This window comes from Chiloscyllium punctatum, chromosome 9, assembly GCF_047496795.1.
Source record: "Chiloscyllium punctatum isolate Juve2018m chromosome 9, sChiPun1.3, whole genome shotgun sequence".
NCBI classification, from domain to species: domain Eukaryota; kingdom Metazoa; phylum Chordata; class Chondrichthyes; order Orectolobiformes; family Hemiscylliidae; genus Chiloscyllium; species Chiloscyllium punctatum.
In genome coordinates this window covers 41,799,111-41,819,492 of record NC_092747.1, presented here as the reverse complement: position 1 = coordinate 41,819,492, position 20,382 = coordinate 41,799,111, and the positions used below count along the sequence as shown (strand labels likewise).

Sequence of the window (20,382 nt, the reverse complement as noted above, 5' to 3'; positions counted from 1 at the left end):
GGTGGAAGGGTGGAAGGGTGAAAGGGAGGAAGGGTGAAAGGGAGGAAGGGTGAAAGAGAGGAAGGGTTGGGTGGCTGAGAGCCACACTTGCTGATGACTCCCCAACCTCATCACATACAATCTGGATTTCTCCACAATGTGGCCCCAGTTGCCAACATCTTCCCTGTGGTGCTGCAGGATATAGACGAGCTGTTAGACCATGACTGGGACTCCAATTCCCAGGTCCTTAAACCTGACGGAAGGTCTGCCATTGTCTATCATGAATATAAAGTGTCACAAGATGAACAGGGCCTTTTTGAGAAGAGTTAATGCTATGTTTGAAATGTCTGAATGCGTTGACTCGGAATGCAGCATCTGGCAGTTTCTCTCTCCTCTTTACTTTCTGATTCATCATGTTAACTGGTCAAGAGCATATACAACTGAGGAAAAGGAATCAGACTGACTGGTTTTCTAAACAGCACTACATATTACCTGCTCAGGTAAATTCATTTTTGTATTACATAATGGAGACAATTCTAGACAGATAGGCTTCTTTCCAAGCAATGCACTCCATAGTATTAAGCCCAGTGTCCAGGAGATTGTTAAAAACAAATTCCATTTTACACGGCATTTTTCACAACCATCAGATATCTCAAAGCACTTCATAACTAATGAAGTAAATCTGATGTGTAGACACTGTTGTTATACATTAGACTCACTGAATGTCAGAGTAAGGGAGCAAGGTTCAGCTAAAGCATCTTTACATCACTTAATGCTTGATAGCAACCTACCCAGGCTCCTTCAATGGCAGCTTCTGAACTCATTTGCACAAACACCTGCAACAGCATGAGCAACAGAAACAATGGGAACACCACTGTAACTTGGGAAACAATATTACCATTGTTTCTTCACTCACATACGTCAAAATCCTAGAATTCCCTAAAATCACTAAAGGTGACACAACGTGGAGTGTATTAGTTCAAGGCAGGATCTCACCGCCATTTTTCCATGATATAAATGAACAAAAAAAACGCTAATGAATTTTTAAAATGACCTTTTTCTCTAGCAATGTATAAGGAATGAGGACACCATGTCTACTAAAGCTGTTTAATCGGCAAGTTGTTCCAAACGCAGTCGATTCTTGCGTATAACAAAGAATACTTAATATTAAAGTCCTCAAGGCTGTTTTCCAATTTTCATTATTGAACAGTTGTCCGAGGATCAGTTAATCTACCATATGTTTGCTTACTGCCAGTCTATGATTCATCTTAACATTTCATGGAATTAAGGTAGGAGTCGGATAATGTAGAAACTGCTAAGATTGCAAAAACTGACTCACGATTTCAGGCAATAAAAAGAATCACCTCGAACTGTCAGAGCAAATTCGCCAATATTTTATTCAATGTCTGGTTGTAGTTAGATGTTAAGCTATGTCATGTACTGCATATTAGTTCAGAGATTTCTTACCTTCTGTGGCAAACTGTTCAAGGTGATTTAATGTCTGACCTCTGTGTTTTGATGAGTCAGATAGTCTTTCAAAAATGACATCATCCTATTAAAGAGAGTCATGGTTTCAGCTTTTAAATATCTTTTCTAAATTCTGTAGAAATGCAAGAGAACCTGCTTTGAAAATTAATTTCTGATACTGGGGCATTTAACTGAAAACCATTTTCCATGGCAATTGAAAAACACACAGGCTAGGCATTTGTTCTTTTGTAATCTCAGAAGTCAAACTTTAAGTAAAGGTCTAATGAGACACTGGAAATATTTTGTAACAAGGCATTTCTACCATTGTTCCATTTCTGCTAATCTAGGGCAATGATATTTCAACTGTTGCAGCTTCTGATAGCAATAGCTGATTTTCCCAGGATTTTAAGTACTGTATACCTGGTGAACACTTGAAGAAATAATCAACCTTTGACCTCTATGCACGCAAGCCTGAACTTTATTTATTTAGCTTTTAATTACTGGGCTTCAATTATTCTTTCAAGCTGCATATCTAAGTTGTACAACTAATGGGTAGGGACTCTACAACTCTTAGTCAGAAAGAACACAATAGTAAGCACTAATTTAAACTGATATTTTAAAATTTGTTTACGGTGTCTCTTCTATTGTCTCTCTGAATCAAACTGTGATACAGTTCACTTGTCTCCAAACTTCAGTTCCAATGATATTCCTGCCATTTTGACTGGGTATAATCATGTCTAATATTCCGTCTATTATTTTTCTTCTGCAGGGACCTCTGAGGCCTGAGCATGGCAGTAGCTTCTGGAAGCAGAAGCCAAAGTGTCAAACCCAGCATATCAACAAGCATGCACAAGCCCTCCCAAAGGCTATACGGCCGAGTAGCTTACAGGGGTGTTGATCATGTTACCAGCTAATTGCCACATAAATTTTCCACCAAAAGTCCTAAGATGAAAAGCTGGAGCTCGAATTTTTAACTTTCAACTACCTGATCTCGAAGGCTAACTGTACTGCTGTAACTGAAGGGCATTTCAACTAAGATGAACTGTCTCAGCACAGATCAGGAATGGAACGTGGGACTTCTGGATCTATAAGCATCAGTATACCACTTTCCATTGTAACTACTCAATCAGTTAAGCAAGAAGTTCCTAATCTGAAGATATCTTTTTCCACTGGCAGTGATTTATATTATTTGCAATGTATTTTCTTTTGGCTGTACAGATATTTATTGTCCATCCATAAGTGAACTGAGTGATGAGTTAGCTTCTGAACTGTTACAGGATGTATTGCTTCAGCTATGAGGGCATTGGTGAGACCATATCTCAAATATCGTGTGGTATTTTAGTTTCCACATTTATAGAAGTATGTAAATAGATGTACGAGATACACAGGAGATTGACTACATTGATACAAGTGAGCCAGTTATTTTTAATGAGGAAAGGTTTGAAAGACTGAACTTGTTTCCATTGGAATGAAAGATGACTTGATGGCTCCTATATATGATGTTCAACCAATTAGCCTAACATCTATTGTTGGAAAAGTATTGGAGTCAGTTAAGGAAGGAGTATCAGAACTTTAGGAAAATTATAATCTAATCAAGCAGAGTTTACATGGCTTCATGAAAGGGAAATCATGTTGTATTTGGTGTTCCAGAGAACATTTGACAAGGTACCTCACAAAAGGTTAAGTCTAAGCACCGATAGTATATTGTCATTGGCAGAGAATTAGTCATGGGCAGGAAACAGTGAGTGGGGATGAGACGTTCTTTTTCAAGTTGGCAACTTGTAACCACAGGGATCAAGGAATGCTGGGACTGCAACGCTTTACAATATATCATTGATGTGGAGGAAGGAAGTGAAAGTACTGTAGCTAAAATTGCAGATGACACAAAAAATAAGTGGAAAGGCAGGTTGTAAGGGAGATACAACAGTTTAAAGAGAGATATTGAAATGTTAAGTAAGTGGGCAAAAAGTTGGCAAATGGAATATAACATGGAAAAAATGTGAAGTTGTTAATTTTGGGACGGAGAACAAAAGAACAATTACTTAAATGGAGAAAAACTGCAGAAAGCTAAAACACAAAGGGATTTTGGTGTACTTGTACATGAAACACAGAAAGCTGGCACACAGTTACAGCAGGTAATCAGGAAGGCTATGGAATGTTGGCCCTTAGTTCAAGGGGGTTGGAGTATAAGAGCAGTATAAGAAGAGACTTATTGCAACCATACAAGATGTTGGTAAGACCACATCTGGAGTACTGAGAGCAGTTTTGGTCACCTTATCTAAGGAAAGATGCCATTTCATTGGAAGCAGTTCAATGAAGGCTCACTTGGATGATCCCCAGTATAGAGGGATTGTTATTTAGGAAGAGGCTAAACAGGTTGGGACTCTACTCACTGGAGTTTAGAAGAATGGGAGCTGATCTTATTGAAACATTTCAGATTCTCAAGGGGTTTGACAGGGTAAATGCTAAGAGAATGTTTCCCTTCATGGGAGAATCTAGCACCAGCGGGCAGAGTCTCAGAATAGATGGGCACCAATTTAAGGCTGAGATGAGGAGAACTTTCTTCTGTCAGATGGTTGAAAGTCTTTGGAACTCCTTCCCATAAAGAGCTATGGGAGCAGAGTCCTTGTGTATTTTGAAGGCTGAGAAAAATAAATTCTTGATCAGCAGGAGAATCAAGAATTACAGGGAAAGGGGAGGAAAGTGGACATGAGAAAAGTTGGATCAACCATGATCCTATTTAATGGCAGACCAGTCAAAGGACTGAACAGCTTACTCCTGTTCCTGTTTCTTGTGGTCTTATGAACTGTGGAAAGCATTGGTCTAAAACTAAGGGGCTGTGGGATCATGTTCAAATAACGACCGGAATAGGTGAGTGGCAAAAATAACCTCTTTTATTCAGTAGCACAGGAGAAGTTCAAGGCAGCAATAAAATCCTGAAATGCAGTTCTTACAAAAGCCTCTTTCTACACAGTTCTTACATATATTAAAATTCCGTTACTATGGCATTACATTGTTTTATCTATAGTACACCAAGGTTTGAAGAGCTTCTGTCCTGGGAGACAAGAGATGGGTTAAAAGATGCTAAATGCTAGCTGCTACTTCAGATGGGATTGAGTGTGTCTGTCTGGTCTACTTGCATAGCTAAGCGGTATTAGGCCTTTTGTCTCTTAAGTTAGTAAATGTTAGTAAAAATGCTAGACCTATATGCTCTAAATAAATTAGAAATTGTACCTGTACTTAATAAAAGAATAAAGGATATTACACTGATTACCACAGCTGGGTTGTGAGATTTGTTTACTATTTGCCAGTGTGAGTTTCATTCATTCATGCAATTTCATGGAAGTACTGTTTTGTCAGTTAGATTCTTAAAAGGAAATGGTCCAGTTGGAAGGTAATTATTAATTAGGGAATCTATTCAGGTCCATGAGATGGTTGGTAAGGGCTGATTAATATTATCATATTTTGTGGAGACATGATGGTGAGGATGGTAATGTTCTGTACGTTACACTTATTAAAAGGTAAACGCTGCTTGTAGCAAGGGCTGATAAGGCGTGAAAATGCAGTGATGGGTTTGAAAGGTTTGTTTTAAATTTGGTCTATCTTATGATAGTAAAATATACTACAGATCTGTGGGTTTTATGAACGAATGAATGAATGAAACCGTGTTATCGTAAATATAGGGTTAGTAAAGGGTTATGAATGAATGAACAGGAATCCGTATTAATGAATGTTAGCAAGCTGGTGAGCGAGTTAACAAAGATAACCTATAGCACAATATCGCACAGGGCACTGTTAAAAAATTAGTGGTGGCTTCTCAGGACAAACATAAAGAGAAGTGTTTTCTCTCTCAGAGATTGAGAGACTTTGGAACTGTGCCTCAGAAGGCAGTGGAGGTGAGGTCAATGAATATTTTTAAAAGTGGTGGTGGGTAGATTCTTCTTAGGCAAGGGAAACAAAGGAAAGAGTATCGGGAGTAGATGGAAATGTGGTATTTTATACACAAACAAATCAGCTAGGATCTTAGTGAATGGCACACCAGAAGGAGGAGGCAAATGGCCTACGTCTGCTCCCAATCCAGATGTTTCACCATATGGTCACTGCCTGGCACCTGTGTGGCACTTATCAGCCTAAGCTTGGATGATGTCCTGGGTCTTGATATGAATGCTGATTGTTTCAGTATTTGAGTCATGAATGGTGCTGAACATTGTGTAAAGATCCCCATTTCTAACTTGAAGATGAAGGGAAAATCATTGATGAAACAGCTCTAGAAAGGTGTGCCTCAGACATTACCCTGTGGAACTTCCATAATGATGGCCTGGGTCCTAACCAATTGATGTCAAAGAGTGTGGTACTGGAAAGGCACAGCCAGTCAGGCAGCATCCTGATGAAGAGCTTTTGCTTGAAACATCGACTCTCCTGCTCCTCGAATGCGGCCTTACCGGCTGTATCTTCCCAGCACCACACTCTTCAACTCTGATCTCCAGCATCTGCAGTGCTCATTTTCTCCCTAAATGATTGACCTCCAACAATTACAACCATCTTTTTTGGATTAGCTATGACTCCAACCAGTGGAGCCTACCCCCTGATTCCCGTTGATTTCAATGTTGCCAGGTTCCTCGATACTACTCCCCTTTCAATTCATCTTCTTCGCCCATTTGTCTCCTTTATTTGAACCAAAGCTGTACTGAGATCAGGAGCTAAGCAACCTTGGTAAAAATCACCTGATGACTGAAAGGGGACTTATGGGAGAATTGATAGCTGGATCAGATTTGTTTTGGCTTTTTTTTGAAGACAGGATAAATCTGGACAATTTTCCAAATTGCCAGGTAATGCCCATGTTGTAGCTGACTGGAACAGCATCTAGGTCTGAAGCACAAAATATACTCAAATGACATCCCAGTTTACATAACTATCTTAGCACCACAGGATAAAATCTTGGGCTCTGTAGAATTTCTCAACCAGGACTCAATGAACTACAACTCCAACCAATTTAATTCAAATGTACAGTATTTACAACAAACACAAATGCTTTGAATTCTCAGTAAAGATTAGATTAGATTCCCTAAAGTATGGAGACAGGCCCTTCGGCCCAACAAGTTCATACCAACGCTCCAAAGAGTAACCCACCTAGACCCATTCCAATACCCTATATCGAACCCCTGACTAATGCACCTAAACTATGGGCAATTTAGCATGGCCAATTCACCTGACCTGCACAGCTTTGGATTGTGGGAAGAAACCAGAGAACCGGGAGGAAACCTACACAGATACAGGGACAGCATGCAAAACTCCAACAGTCGCCCAAGGTGGGAATCAAACCCAGATCCCTGGCACTGTGAGGCAGCAGTGGTAACCATTGAGCCACCGTGCTGCCCCATACATTGTGTAAATACAATATGTTCCAGTAAACATTGACTTTTTAAAAACAAATAACAGGTTAGAGTTTTGTACAGTGTTACCAATTTGTACCATTTCCATGCTTAAAACTATTAAACAGAGTACTTACTGCCCCTTTACAATACAGCCGAATCTTTCCTGATGGAATCTTAACAATCACTGACATTCTTTTCCTGGTGCTTTTGGACAGAAAGAGACCACAAAATAATTATTGACAAAAACTGAGCCACATGATTCCTTTTTCTCCCAATAATAACTAGCTTGTCCTCATTATTTTGGACTACTAGCTGAAGTTGGAATGGCTACATCACAATTATCAATATTTTATGGTGCATTTTTCATTGGTACAGAGCACATCATTGATGTTGGTCTTCAAAAATATAAAAAGGGAAACATAATAAATGAAAGCACAGAAATTCTGCTGTTTCTGCATTAAATAAGGAAATTAAGGGTGTGCGCAGGAATATAGAATTGTAGTGCTCCATGGTTTCCTTTCAAATGCTCACGGTTACAAGAGAACATTCAAGATCAAAACCAGGGTTTGATATTTCCAATCCGGATTGCACCCCAATTTTCAACCCAGATCAGAATTGAAGTTAGCCAATTGGAGAAATTTTCTGGTTAAACAACTGGGCTCAGAGACACCCCAGCTGAAGCAGCACAGTCCAGGAATCCACATAGGCAGCAGTGGACAGAAACAGCACTGAAATTACAACCTGTCATTTGCAGCACTGTCGTATTTAAAAGGACCTTTTAGCCACGTTGACAGCTACTGACAGAGTTAGGCAAGAGTGTAGTGGCAGATTGGTGGAGGGACAGACAGCCAAATGAGAAGAGGGTACAGCTGCCACTTGGGGCAGAGTTGGGATAAGTCTGAATGGGATCATGGGGATGAAGGGCAAATCGTGTCAGATGGGAGCAAGTCAGAGTGATGGGTGTCAGGGATGGGGTCAGTTGTTGGATGCACAGGAGAGTCATTGCAGCAGGTGGAGAGGGAGCCAGATGCCAAGTCAGTGGGGACAGGTGGTTAGGTGCAAGGGAGTCAGTGATGAGTTAAGAAATTCATAACTACCAATGAGTGGATTTTAACTCCTCTAACGTCTCTGGATTAAATATTAATATAAGTAGAAACTCTCAAGTCTCCAACTTTAACTCAGAATTGGGGAGTTTTTCCAGAGGGTTCGATATGCCAGATAATTGCCAAAAGGAAATTTCAACTTCCTGGCAATTCTTGCAGTGTCAACTACTATCTGTTGCAAGGTACAACAAGATGTAATACCAGTAAACGTCTGCAGAAATTATCTTCCTATTGGAAGATTGGGGCTCCAATTTCATAAAACAAGGCTTGCTGTACAATTGAAAAACGTTAACAATTTTTTAAAAACTGACCATTTAAAAGTTACAACAAAATAAGTGCATCTGCTGCAGAGTCACATTTTCTAGTTTCTTAATTAAGAATTTAATTTAAATCTCAACAAATATCTTCTTAATTGATCCAAGTTGCAGTTTTCTTTCCTTCTATATAATCATTATTGCACCCAAGAGTAATTAATTGTGTGAAGGTTTTTGGCACATATGATGTCATTGTCAGGTATGATGTAATTGCAATTCTTGGCCCATGTACTTCAATGTAACTGCAGTTGTGAGGTATTAAATGACAAAAACACTTACCTGGAAAATTCCAGGACATTAAGCAGCTCATAGGTCTGCTCTTCTCCCATCTACCAATGGAGAAATAAAAGCAAATTATTTCTGTCTAGCTTGCAATTTTAACTTCTCAGATATATATTGCTAGTTCTTGGCTCTATTGCAGTTCTCAGAAAACTAGCAATTGACACACAAAACACACAGCAAAACATATAGCACTTCACATATATAATTTTAGAACATTAGAAAATATAGTTTCTCAGTTCTTCAACAACTGAAAATCTTGAAAATACACAAGTATTTCAATCCTGGAAATTACGTACCCCAATAATTAATTAGGAAACATATGATGTAGGACAGGAAATGTCCATCCCACCCCAAAATGTTCAATGCAACTGCAACATTAACCTCCAAATGCTGACTGCCATCCAAACTTCACAGAAAACAATTAATATGCTTACTTACAGCTTCTATAATGACAGAATCAGGTGTTCTTCCAGTGAAAATGAATCCAAACTGCTTTGCGGCTTTAACCAATGAGTTTTCATCTGTATAAAAACATATCTGTCAGCAGCTGTGCAAAGAAGCAGGTAAGACTACCACGATGATTAATCAGATTATTTGGGAGCACTAGCTTTCAGAGCGCTGTTCCTTCATCAGGTAGCTGTGGAGCAGGACCATAAGACACAGAAGTTATAGCAAAAGATTACAGTGTTATATAGCTGAAATGATATATTGAACAAACCTAGATTGCTGTTAAGTCTTTCATCTTTTAGAATGAGTTGGAGGTTTCGGTTCATTAATATGTAAATACCAGAAATTCTTTTCAGTCACATTCTTGAGATAAGTTATGGTTTTATTAAAAAAAGGTGACATCTCAGCTCAGACAATGCATTAAAGGTGTGAGGTTAGAGTCTGTCTGTATCCCAATCTTGAGTCAGACTAGTTCTATTTCCAAAGTAGGAATTTATAAAATATTACATGGATTGATTTCCTGCAGATTGTGTGCTTTTTGAGCAAAATAAAATGTATCTGCAAATGTAATTCTGCAAATACAAATTCACCCCATTGACACATGTGTGTGTGTGCATGCATATCAGAGAGTGAGAGTGTGAGCATGTGCAGGTGAGTGCACATGTGTGCGTTTGCATGCATGCATGCTTGGTTCAGTGTGCATGTGATGGAGTAACAGCCTGTGAGAGGGGGTGTGCGTGGGTGAGTTTGGGGATGTGTGTGTGTGTGTGTGTGTGTGTGTGTGTGTGTGTATATGTGAGAGAACATGTATGCGAGAGGATCTGCATGAGTACATGCATGTGAGAGAGAGTGTATAGTGTTGTGGCATCACCTGTAGCATGACATGAACCCAAGGAGGTCATCCTCTTGGGTTCTGAACTTGGCCATCAACCTCTGCTCAGCAACAATGTAGAGTGGCCAAGCAGAGGCTGATAGCCAAGTTCAGAACTTATGAGAATGGCCTCAACCAGGACTTTGCATTCATGTCACGCTACAGGTGACCCCACTACCCTGTACACTCCCTCTTACACACACACACACACACTCATGCAGACCCTCTGTCACACACATACACACTCTCTCTCCTCCCCCCCCCCCCCCCCCACTTACAGGCTTATACTCCATCACACACAGTTTACCAAGCGTGCGCACACACTCTCTCACGCACACTGATATGCACACACTCACACACTCTCTCTCTCATGCACCTGCCCATGCATACAAGTTTATGGGGTGAATTTGCATTTGCAGAATTATATTTACAGATATATTTATATATTCAAAGTGCACAATCTGCAGGCAGTCAATCCATGTAATATTTTAGAAATTCCTATTTTGGAAATAGAACCAGTCTAACTCTATATTGGAATACAGACAGACTCTAACCTCGCACCTTTACTGCACTGGCTGAGCTGTCATTTTTTTTTATAAAACCTCGAGAATGTGACTTAAAAGAATTTCTGAGATTTATATTTTAATAAAGCGAAACTGCCAACCCATTCTAAAAGATGAAAGACTTAACAGCAATCTAGGGTTGTTCAATATCTCATTTCAGTTGCACAACACTGTAATCTTTTGCTATAAATTCTGTGCCTTATGATCCTGCTCCGCAGCTACCTGAGGAAGGAGCAGTGCTCTGAAAGCTAGTGCTTCCAAATAAATTTGGTTGACTATAACCTGGTGTTGTGAGATTTTTAACTTTGCCTACTTCAGTATAACATTGGCTCCTCCACATCATGACTATAATCAGTAACAGAAAAGTGGCTAATGAACTTTGCTCTGTCTTTGTGTGCTTGTACAATATTGACTGCATTTCTTTGACTTCACCTTCACCTTATCCAGACTTTAATTAGCTTACTGTAGCAATGCTGACCACCAGAACAGAAGGTAAGATGTTGTAGTCTTTCTCCAGAGGTCCTTTCAGACAGGTGCAAAGGTTCCTGCAGCACTGTTCATCACTATTGGGCCATTTTTTTTCCTGAGGCTTTGGGAAGTAGTTATTACTTAAAGACCACCAAGCATCAAAATATCTGTTAACATACTTAATTGCTGTTCATGGACCTCACTCTGCCCAAACTGGTTGATGACTTGCTCAACTCAGCCACAACATACCACAATGCAGACGTCATTTACTCACTACACTGTGTAACTCATAAAACAAGATTTCTCCAATGTGCTCCTTATTGGACATCAGTTTCTACCACCTCTTGATTGGTTCAAAATGTTGCATCATCCAAAATAAACATAAATAACTGAGGATACTGGAAATGCAATCATAGAGTTTTAGAGACATACAGCACAGAAACACACTCTTCGGTCCAACTCATTCCTGCCGACCAGATATCCCAATCCAATCTCGTCCCACCTGCCAGCAACTGGCCACTCCATACCCTTTGTATTCATATACCCATCCAGATGCCTTTTAAATGTTGCAATTGTACCAGTCTCCACCACTGTCTCTGGCAGCTCATTCCATACACATACCACCCTCTGCGTGAAAAAGTTGCCTCTTTGGTCTCTTTATATCTTTCCCCTCTCACCCTAAAACTAGGCCCTCTAGTTCCAGACACCCTGACCCCAGGGAAAAGACTTTGTCTATTTATCCTATCCATGCCCCTCATGATTTTATAAACCTCTATAAGGTCACCCCTCAGCCTCCGACACTCCAGGGAAAATAGCCTATTCAACCTTTCCCTATAGCACAAATCCTCCAACCCTGGCAACATGCTTATAAATCTTTTCTGAACCCTTTCAAGTTTCACAACATCCTTCCAATAGGAGGGAGACCAGAATTGCATGAAATATTCCAACAGTGGCCTAACCAATGTCCTGTACAGCCGCAACATGACCTCCTAACTCCTGTACTCAATACTCTGACCAACAAAGGCAAGCATCCCAAATGCCTTCTTCACTATCCTATCTACCTGTGACTCCACTTTCAAGGAGCTATGAACCTGCACTCCAAGGTCTCTTTGTTGCAATTGTTCAGCAATACTCCCTAGGACCTTACCATTAAGTCCTGCAAAGATTTGCTTTCCCAAAATGCAGCACCCACATTTATCTAAATTAAACTCCATCTGCCACTTCTCAGCCCATTGGCCCATCTGATCAAAATCTGCTGTACTCTGAAGTAACCTTGTTTGTTGTCCTCTACACCTCCAATTTTGGTGTCATCGGCAAACTTACTAACTATACCTCTTATGCTCACATCCAAATCATTTATATAAATGATGAAAAGTAGTGGACCTAGCACTGATCCTTGTGGCACTCCACTGGTCACAGGCCTCCAGTCTGATAAACAACCCTCCACCACCACCCTCTGTCTTCTACCTTTGAGCCAGTTCTGTATCCAAATGGCTATTTTTCCCTGTATTCCATGAGATCTAACCTTGCTAATCAGTTTCCCATTGGGAACCTGTCAAACGCCTTACTGAAGTCCATATAGGTTCCTGATGAAAGGCTTTTGCCCGAAACGTCGATTTCGAAGCTCCTTGGATGCTGCCTGAACTGCTGTGCTCCTCCAGCACCACTAATCCAGAATCTGGTTTCCAGCATCTGCAGTCAGTTTTTACCTCCAAATAGATCACATCTACCGCTCTGCCCTCACCAATCCTCTTTGCTGCTTCTTCAAAAAACTCAATCAAGCTTGTGAGACATGATTTCCCATGCAGAGTCATGTTAACTATCCCTAATCAGTCATTGCCTTTCCAAATACATGTACATGTACCACTACCGACATCAGGCTCACTGCTCTATAGTTCCCTGGCTTTTCCTTACCACCTTTCTTAAATACTGGCACCACGTTAGCCAACCTCCAGTCTTCTGGCACCTCACCTGTGACTATCGATGATACAAATATCTCAGCAAGAGGCCTGGAATCTGAAACAAAATCAAAGGATACTGGAGAAACATTGCACATCTGGCAGCATCTGTTGAGAGTTGACATTTTGAGTCCAGTGATCCCTCATAAAGGCTCAAAATGTTCACTCTTTCTTTGAGTAGATGCTGCCAGACATGTTGAGTTTCTCCAGCACTCTGCTTTTATTTCATTTTCCATAGTTTCTGCCCTCTCTCCAAAATCAAAACAGTTGCTCTAAATCAATTTTTCCTCCAAAGCACGCAAGGTCATTTGCTATTATGAAGGCATGTTAAACAATTAATTGCATTTACACTACATTAATTCATGAGGTTAATATGAATGACAAACCGGATAATCGAGAAAACAGGGTTCCTAGATCTCTATTTTGCATTAATCTGTGGTTCAAAATGACAGTATCACAGGTATGCTGGAAACATGAGAGACAAGGACAAAAGCATGCCTTAATGTTCCTTTTTTCTCAAGAAACATGCCCAATTTATATCCCAGCATATTGTTTGTGAAGAGAAAATAAATTACTAACATCAGCACTCCTATTAAGGAATTAATGAATTACACCCATCTGCTTTGATTTATAATACAATATTTACCTGAGAAGCTGTGTTCTGTAATGTCAATACTCATGATCATCAGTTTTGAGAATTGAGCAAATCTAACTGTCGAATGACTGACTGCCAGCTGCCAAAGCATGTGGAGATAACATTTGGATAGACAAATATTTCAGTTAAGACTGAATATCTTAGAGGATCTGTTGCCACCCTGAATACAATTGGAGTGATTCAAGATCATTCGGTACAAATGACCATAAATATTAAAAACATTTTAGTTTAAATATATTAAATGTGCAAAGGGTACACAAAGATAAGGTTCCTGCATCTGACGGATTAAAAATTCTCTTGTCAGCAATTTCTGCCCTTGATGTATCAAATCCTGTTGCTCAATCAGCATTATATACAACTAATGCTGTGGAATAGCCTGCCATTAATAGCTTCCAGCTAAGTAGTAATGAAGAGGACAGAAAATAATCAAGCATAAGTTAAAACAAATGTTACTATTACCCAAATAAAACAACAAACCTGCACACAACCCCATAACGAGCTTATCCAATGACATCCATGCTTTTGGACAACCATGGAACACTGGCCCGAATCTCCCCTTCACCAAATTATCACAGTAACAAAAGGAACAGAACAAAGAGAATTTCTCTCCTTAATTGGGAACCTATGCGTAATTGGAATCCATACTCCCAAGTCAAGATGTTAGAGAGATGTCGTGTTTTTGTGCAAGAGATACACGGAACACAACTGAAGCAAACAATGCACACAATGTAACTTTGAAATAATATTGTAAAAATAATTCTTATTGAAGAATTTCTTCAGGATTTTCTCTTTGTCTTTAAATTGCACTGAAATATACCAAAATTATTGGAGTTACTTTTGACAATTGTAGATATTGTGCATTGATTTTGATTCTACAATTATTATTTGTAGCTTCTCTCCATCATATCCCAGTACCTCACCTGGTGATGAAGCCTGGTAATAAATGTCATTTCCATCTCTCTCAGGAACAACTGTGTGGCAAATTGCCATCATAACGAGAAACTCCCGGATCTCACCAGATGTTGGCTGAAATAAAGCATATATAATCAATGTATATTGCTAACTCAGTAACTATGCTCCTTTTTAATTGTCTTATATTCTCAAACTTATTTACTTGATCACGTACACATTCAAATTTCATACAGTTTAGAGAATCCACAATGCACATGTTTACTGTACAACATAATGCAGTTATAGTGCAATGAGGGGTCTTCATGAACTTATACTATAGTTCCTCTTTCTTTGGTAGCACAGGCAGATGCAACTGCACTCTCACAGCCATAGAGTCATGGAGTAATATAACATGGAAACAGGCCCTTCAGCCCAAACTGGTCATAAAGTCATAGGGCACAGAAACAGACCCTTCGGTCCCAATCAGTCAGTGCTGAACTTAACTTTAGGTAAATTTTTAGTATCAGAGATCCATGGACACTCCCAGCCTATTTGCAAAGTAGCTTACAATATCAAACCCAAGTACTGCAATGGACTGCATTCTCTGAAACATCAAGCCTTTCAATTATTTTTTTTGAAGAGGTGACGAAAGTAGTGAACAAGGGGAATGTCGCTGATTATATGATAAATGTTTGCTAACACTGAAGCTCTGGAATTGATTAGAAAATAGAGTGAATGGAAGGAGACAGGAACAGATTTTAACTCATCAGGTAGGTACTGAAGTTGGGAAATTTCATTCTGGTGTGTCAGGCAAAGATCTGTATCGCTGCATCAATTATTCACAATATTCATAAATGAATTAAATGATTGGATAGAAAGCAAATTTGCCAGCAATAGATAGAAGGTACTGTAAACTGCATAAAATTACAAAGATACATTAAATTAATGGGCAAGACCATAGCAAGTGAATGTCAATGCAGACAATGTGGTCACCTATTTTAACCTAAAGATTATACAACATCTTTTAAATAGTGAAATCTTGGAAAAACGTGACAGCCCAAATATACAGATCAGTATAAGGTGATGAATGAATACAGAAAATAATCAAAAAAGGCTAATGGAATGTTGGACATTTTATTTTATGAATTAGAGTACCTGTACGAGGGGCATATGTCTTGGTTTGGATATAAAAAGCCTTGGTTAGACCACACAAAGTGTGACCAGTTCTGAGCATCATATCTTAGGAAGCAAATATTTTCATTGGATGGCGTGAATGACAACTGAATTCCAAAAGTTATAAGGAGAAATTAAACAAGCTTGGATTGTTCCCCCTGGTGTTTAGAAAATTAAGGGAGTGGTGTTGGAAGTTTCAAGATATTAAGAAGATAGTTTCTCTTTTTCTAAACTATTTTCAGTAGCTGTGAAATTTAGATTAGGTGGTATAGTGTAAAACAATAGATTTAGACCATTCTAGAATGAAATTAGCAAATTAAAATTCATGCTGGATTATTCTGACATTGAAATATAATGCTGTTCATTTTTGCCTCTCAAGTCAAAAACCTGGAATTCTCTCCCTAACGTCAGTGTGGGTGTATCTACACGAAATGGATTACAGGCAGTTCAATAACATCTTTGCAAGGGCAAGTAGAAATAGACAATAAATGCTCGCCCAGGTAGTGAAACCCACATTCCCCGAGTCATTTAAAAAAAAAGTTGATTTTAAAATTGACTGCACAATTCAAAAAAACTGTGAGGGCAAAGGCAGGTATCTGGAATTAGGTCACAGCTCTGCCATGATTTTACTGAATGTCAGTGTTAGGTTGAAGTGTGAGATGGTTCATTTATATTACTGTATTCCCTTTCTCTTAGGGGTATATTGAATCCTGACTACAGTTATACTGGTGCCTTGAACTCAAAACAGAAAATGTTCTGCAACAACATTAAATTTGATGAACAAATATACAAACTCACACGGTTTGAACTTGTCAAGCAACAGATCATCTGCACAACAGAAACAAGAATTTCAACAATTCTGTCTGCTCCGCATTTTCTGTACTGTGGTTTGTTCAAGATTTACAATATCAATCCTCCCATCTGAGACAACTTGGTCACTTCAACAAACTATTAATCCTGATCAATAGAAAATTTGATCTTAAACCCATTCACTTCACTTCAGGAGAGCTTTGACAGACTTCCATCTTGTATACATAGAATTCTGTAAACTGGTGTTCATAATTCAGTTCAGAAAAAGCATTAGCAGATGCTAACATTAAAAAAAGGATAGATATCTTAAAATTACTGACTGAAGCTTGAAGGTAGCAAGCTACCGCGGAAACTGATTGCAGCATACAATTTAGAAAAATGGAAGTCATACACAACAGGTACAGAACTATTCTAATGTAGCAGTTAAATCAACTGAAAAGTTGAAGCAAACAAGAGCAAGAAAGCTGATATAAACTGAACGGGTGAACTTAATCAAAATAGCCAAACTCTTTTGTCAAAACCATGGGATAACACTGTAAAGTTTGAACTGAATGTTAGGTCTTCCTGCTCAAATTCTTTGCTGGAAATCTAAAACAAGTTTCATTTTCAAAAGACTAGCAAATTAATTTATCCTAGCAAGGAATGAAGTAGCTTGAAAAACCCAATTTCAGTTGTGCTTTGAAGAGTGTTTTGTTGCTGTATTTTGTTTAATGCTTACTATTTTTGAAAACCGCATTCTGACTAATAAAATCAAGTGATGTAGAACAATTCAATAAAGAGTAAATCTTAGTAGACATCAGAACTTAAAGACTGGTTAGACAGACTCCAGGCATAAACTTTTCTAGTTACAATTTTACTCCAATTCTTATGACAAAATTCCAACACACCAATTATTTATTCCTCCAATGTACATAATCAGTTAGTCATAAATTTCAGAATCACGATCAGATTGTAATTTCTCTGGATTTGAATCTCTAACAGATAGCACCAGAAAGCAGGGTGAAAGTTTGTTTGCTGTACTTAATTAAGACCACACTGTTTTCCATATTTTGATAGTTTATTTTAATTATTTTCTCTTTTGCATAACAAAATTTTGCTCTGCAGTTAAAGAAAAGTTTCAGCTTCATGTAAGTATTTTCCAATAACTGATCATCACTTTAATTAATTAAACTAAAAAAAACCATCAAGCCAGGTTTAAATCTGGAATTTGATTTATCCAATAGTACAATCAGCTGAAATCCGAACACTCTACTATTACTAAATGAAATGAAGTTCTCATTTTTCCAAATCAGATTACTGATGCAAAGCATCACTCAATATGCTTAATTTCCAACCCAATGTTAAAAGCCCCAGAAGCCTGACTTCCAATTATGGATTCTGCTTTAAGCTCATTTATTATGTTTTCGAATTTATTGCTCCCAACTGTGAAAGAACTATTTTCATAGAAGATACCTGAAAGCTGTCTCAATGGTGGCAGTAAAACATGGCAGGACCTGTGTTCGGCTGGTGACAGCCCAATTTAAATAGAGTCAAAGTGTCATTCAGCACAGAAAGACCTTTTGGTCCAACTTGTCTATGCCGATCAAACATCACAATCTGACCTAGTCCCATTTGCCAGCATTTGGCCCATATCCCTGAAAACTGTTCCTTTCCATTCATTCTCCAGATGCCTTGTAAATGTTGTAATTGTACCCACATCCACCACGTCCTCTAGCAGCTTGTGCTGTACACGCACCACCGTGTGTGTGAAAAATCTTTCCCCTCTCACCTTAAACCTATTCCCTCAAATTTTGCTTCATAATCCCCCACCCACCCCACCATCAGAAAAAGGTCTTGGCTATTCACCCTATCCAGGCCCCTCATGATTTTATAAACCTCTATAAGGTCACACCTCAACATCCAAAGCTCCAGGGGAAAAAGCCCCAGCTATTCATCCTCTCCCCATAACTCAGGCCCTCCAGTCCTGGCAATATCCTTGGAAATCTTTTCTGTACTCTCCCAAATATAACAACATTCTTCCAATAAGAGGAAGTGTAGAATTGTCCGTAGTATTAGAAACACAGAATCTCTACAGTGTTCAAAGAGGCTACTTGGCCCATCTGGTCCACACCAACCCTCCAAAGAGCATCCCATTCAAAACTGCCATCTCCCCCACCACCCCACCATGTATTTCCCATGGCTAGCCCACCTTGCCTGTAAACTCCAGGCAATTTCATCATGGCCAATTCTCCGAACCTTCTCATCTTTGAACTGTGGGAAGAAACCAGAGCAAACCTAAGCAGACATGGGGAGAATGTGCTAACCCCACACAGATAGTGGCCTGAGAGTGGAATCGAACCTGGGTGCCTGGCACCGTGAGGCTAACCACTGATCCACAGTGCTGCATATTCTAGAAATGGCCTTCCCAATATCCTATACAGCTGCCACAAGATGGCCCAACTCCTATACTCAATGATCAGACAAATGAAGGCAAACGAGCAAAATGCCTTCTTCACAACCCTGTCTACCTGCAACTCCACTTTCAAGGAAAAATGCACATGCATTCCTTTGGCAACACTCCCCAGAACCCTAGTGAAAAGTCCAGCCTTGGTTTGCCTTAACAAAATGCAACACCTCACATTTATCTGAAATTAAACTCATTCTGCCACTCCTCGATACAATGGCCCGTCTGATCAAGGTCCTGTCATACTCTGAGGTAACCTTCTTCACTGTCCACTACATCACTTATGTTGCTGACATATGCCAACTTATGTAAATAAGTGCCTCCTATATTCACATTCAAATCATTTATATAAAAGACAAAAGGCAGTGGAGCTAGCACCAATCCTTTTAGCACACTGGTCACAGGCCTCCAGTCTGAAAAGCAACTGTCTACCACCACTTCCTATCTCCTACCTTCAAGACAATTTTGTGTCCAATTGATTAGCTCCCCCTAGATCCTATGTGCTCTAACCTTACTGAGCAGTCTACCATGCAGAACCTAGGCAAACACTTTGTTGAAGTCCACAGAGGCAACATGTACCACTCTGCCTTCATCCATCTTCTTTGTCACCTCTTCTAAAAAACTCAATCAAGTTAGTGAGACATGATTTCCCAGGCACAAAGCAATTCTGACCATCACTAATCAGTCCTTGCCTTTCTAAATGCATGTAAGTCCTGTCCGTCAGAATCCCCTCCAACAACTTACCCACCACTGATGTAAGGTTCACTGGTCTATAGTTCTCTGCCTTTTCCTTACAGCCTTTCTTAAATAAAGGCACATTAGCCAACCTCCAGTCTTCCACCATCTCACCCATGGCTGTCGATGATACAAGTATCTCAGCAAGAGACCCAGCAATCAATTCCCTAGTTTTCCACAAAATTCTAGGAAACACCTGGTCAGTCCTAGGGATTTATTGACCTTTATGCATTTTAAGATGTCCAGTACCTCCTCTTCTGTAATATGAATTATTTTCAAGATATCACAATTAATTTCCCCAACTTCCATGTCCTTCCAAATGACGCAAAATACTTGTTTAGTATCTCACCCATCTCTTGTGGTTCCAAACATAGATAGCAACATTGATCTTGAAGAGATCTTTTACCTTCCCTAGTTAAGACAGAACTTACTGAGAAGAACCAAGTTCTAGATGCATCACTTAGGCCATAAATGTATTAATTTAACCTTAGAGTTAAGACGGAAGAAACACTTCCTTTTGAGTTGACCTCCCTGCAGAAATAAAGTATTAGTTAGCAACTGACCCACGTTCCCAAATACTCCTTAATAACCAAGCCAAGAAAAACTTCATTACTGTTTTTTCTGCCATTGGTGAAGCTACTCTTCCATCTTGTTCCCAAATTTTCTTGAAAGCCTTGTGCCTAAAGCTTGCTTTAGCCTTTTAAGACCCAGCAGGAGATACCTTTTCTATTCAAAGTTTGTGAGAAGATTTGTAGCTCGGGGTGCTCGTTATTGTGGTTCTGTTTGCTGAGCTGGGAATTTATGTCGCAGACATTTTGTCCCCCATCTAGGTGACATCCTCAGTGCTT

At 39.3% G+C, this 20,382-nt stretch overlaps 1 protein-coding gene across 5 annotated transcripts in view; it reads right to left on the bottom strand.

Moving 5' to 3' along the window:
* atp8a2 (ATPase phospholipid transporting 8A2) overlaps positions 1-20,382 on the bottom strand; it is a 561,594-nt gene that overhangs the window by 308,830 nt on the left and 232,382 nt on the right. For all 5 annotated transcript variants that reach the window (XM_072577324.1, XM_072577326.1, XM_072577325.1 and 2 more), the window contains 5 exons: positions 14,403-14,508; positions 8,959-9,041; positions 8,518-8,567; positions 6,956-7,025; positions 1,447-1,531 (listed from right to left, as the gene is read on the bottom strand). In XM_072577324.1, coding sequence (XP_072433425.1) covers positions 1,447-1,531; positions 6,956-7,025; positions 8,518-8,567; positions 8,959-9,041; positions 14,403-14,508 — 394 coding nt within the window. The remainder of the gene's footprint in view (positions 1-1,446; positions 1,532-6,955; positions 7,026-8,517; positions 8,568-8,958; positions 9,042-14,402; positions 14,509-20,382) is intronic.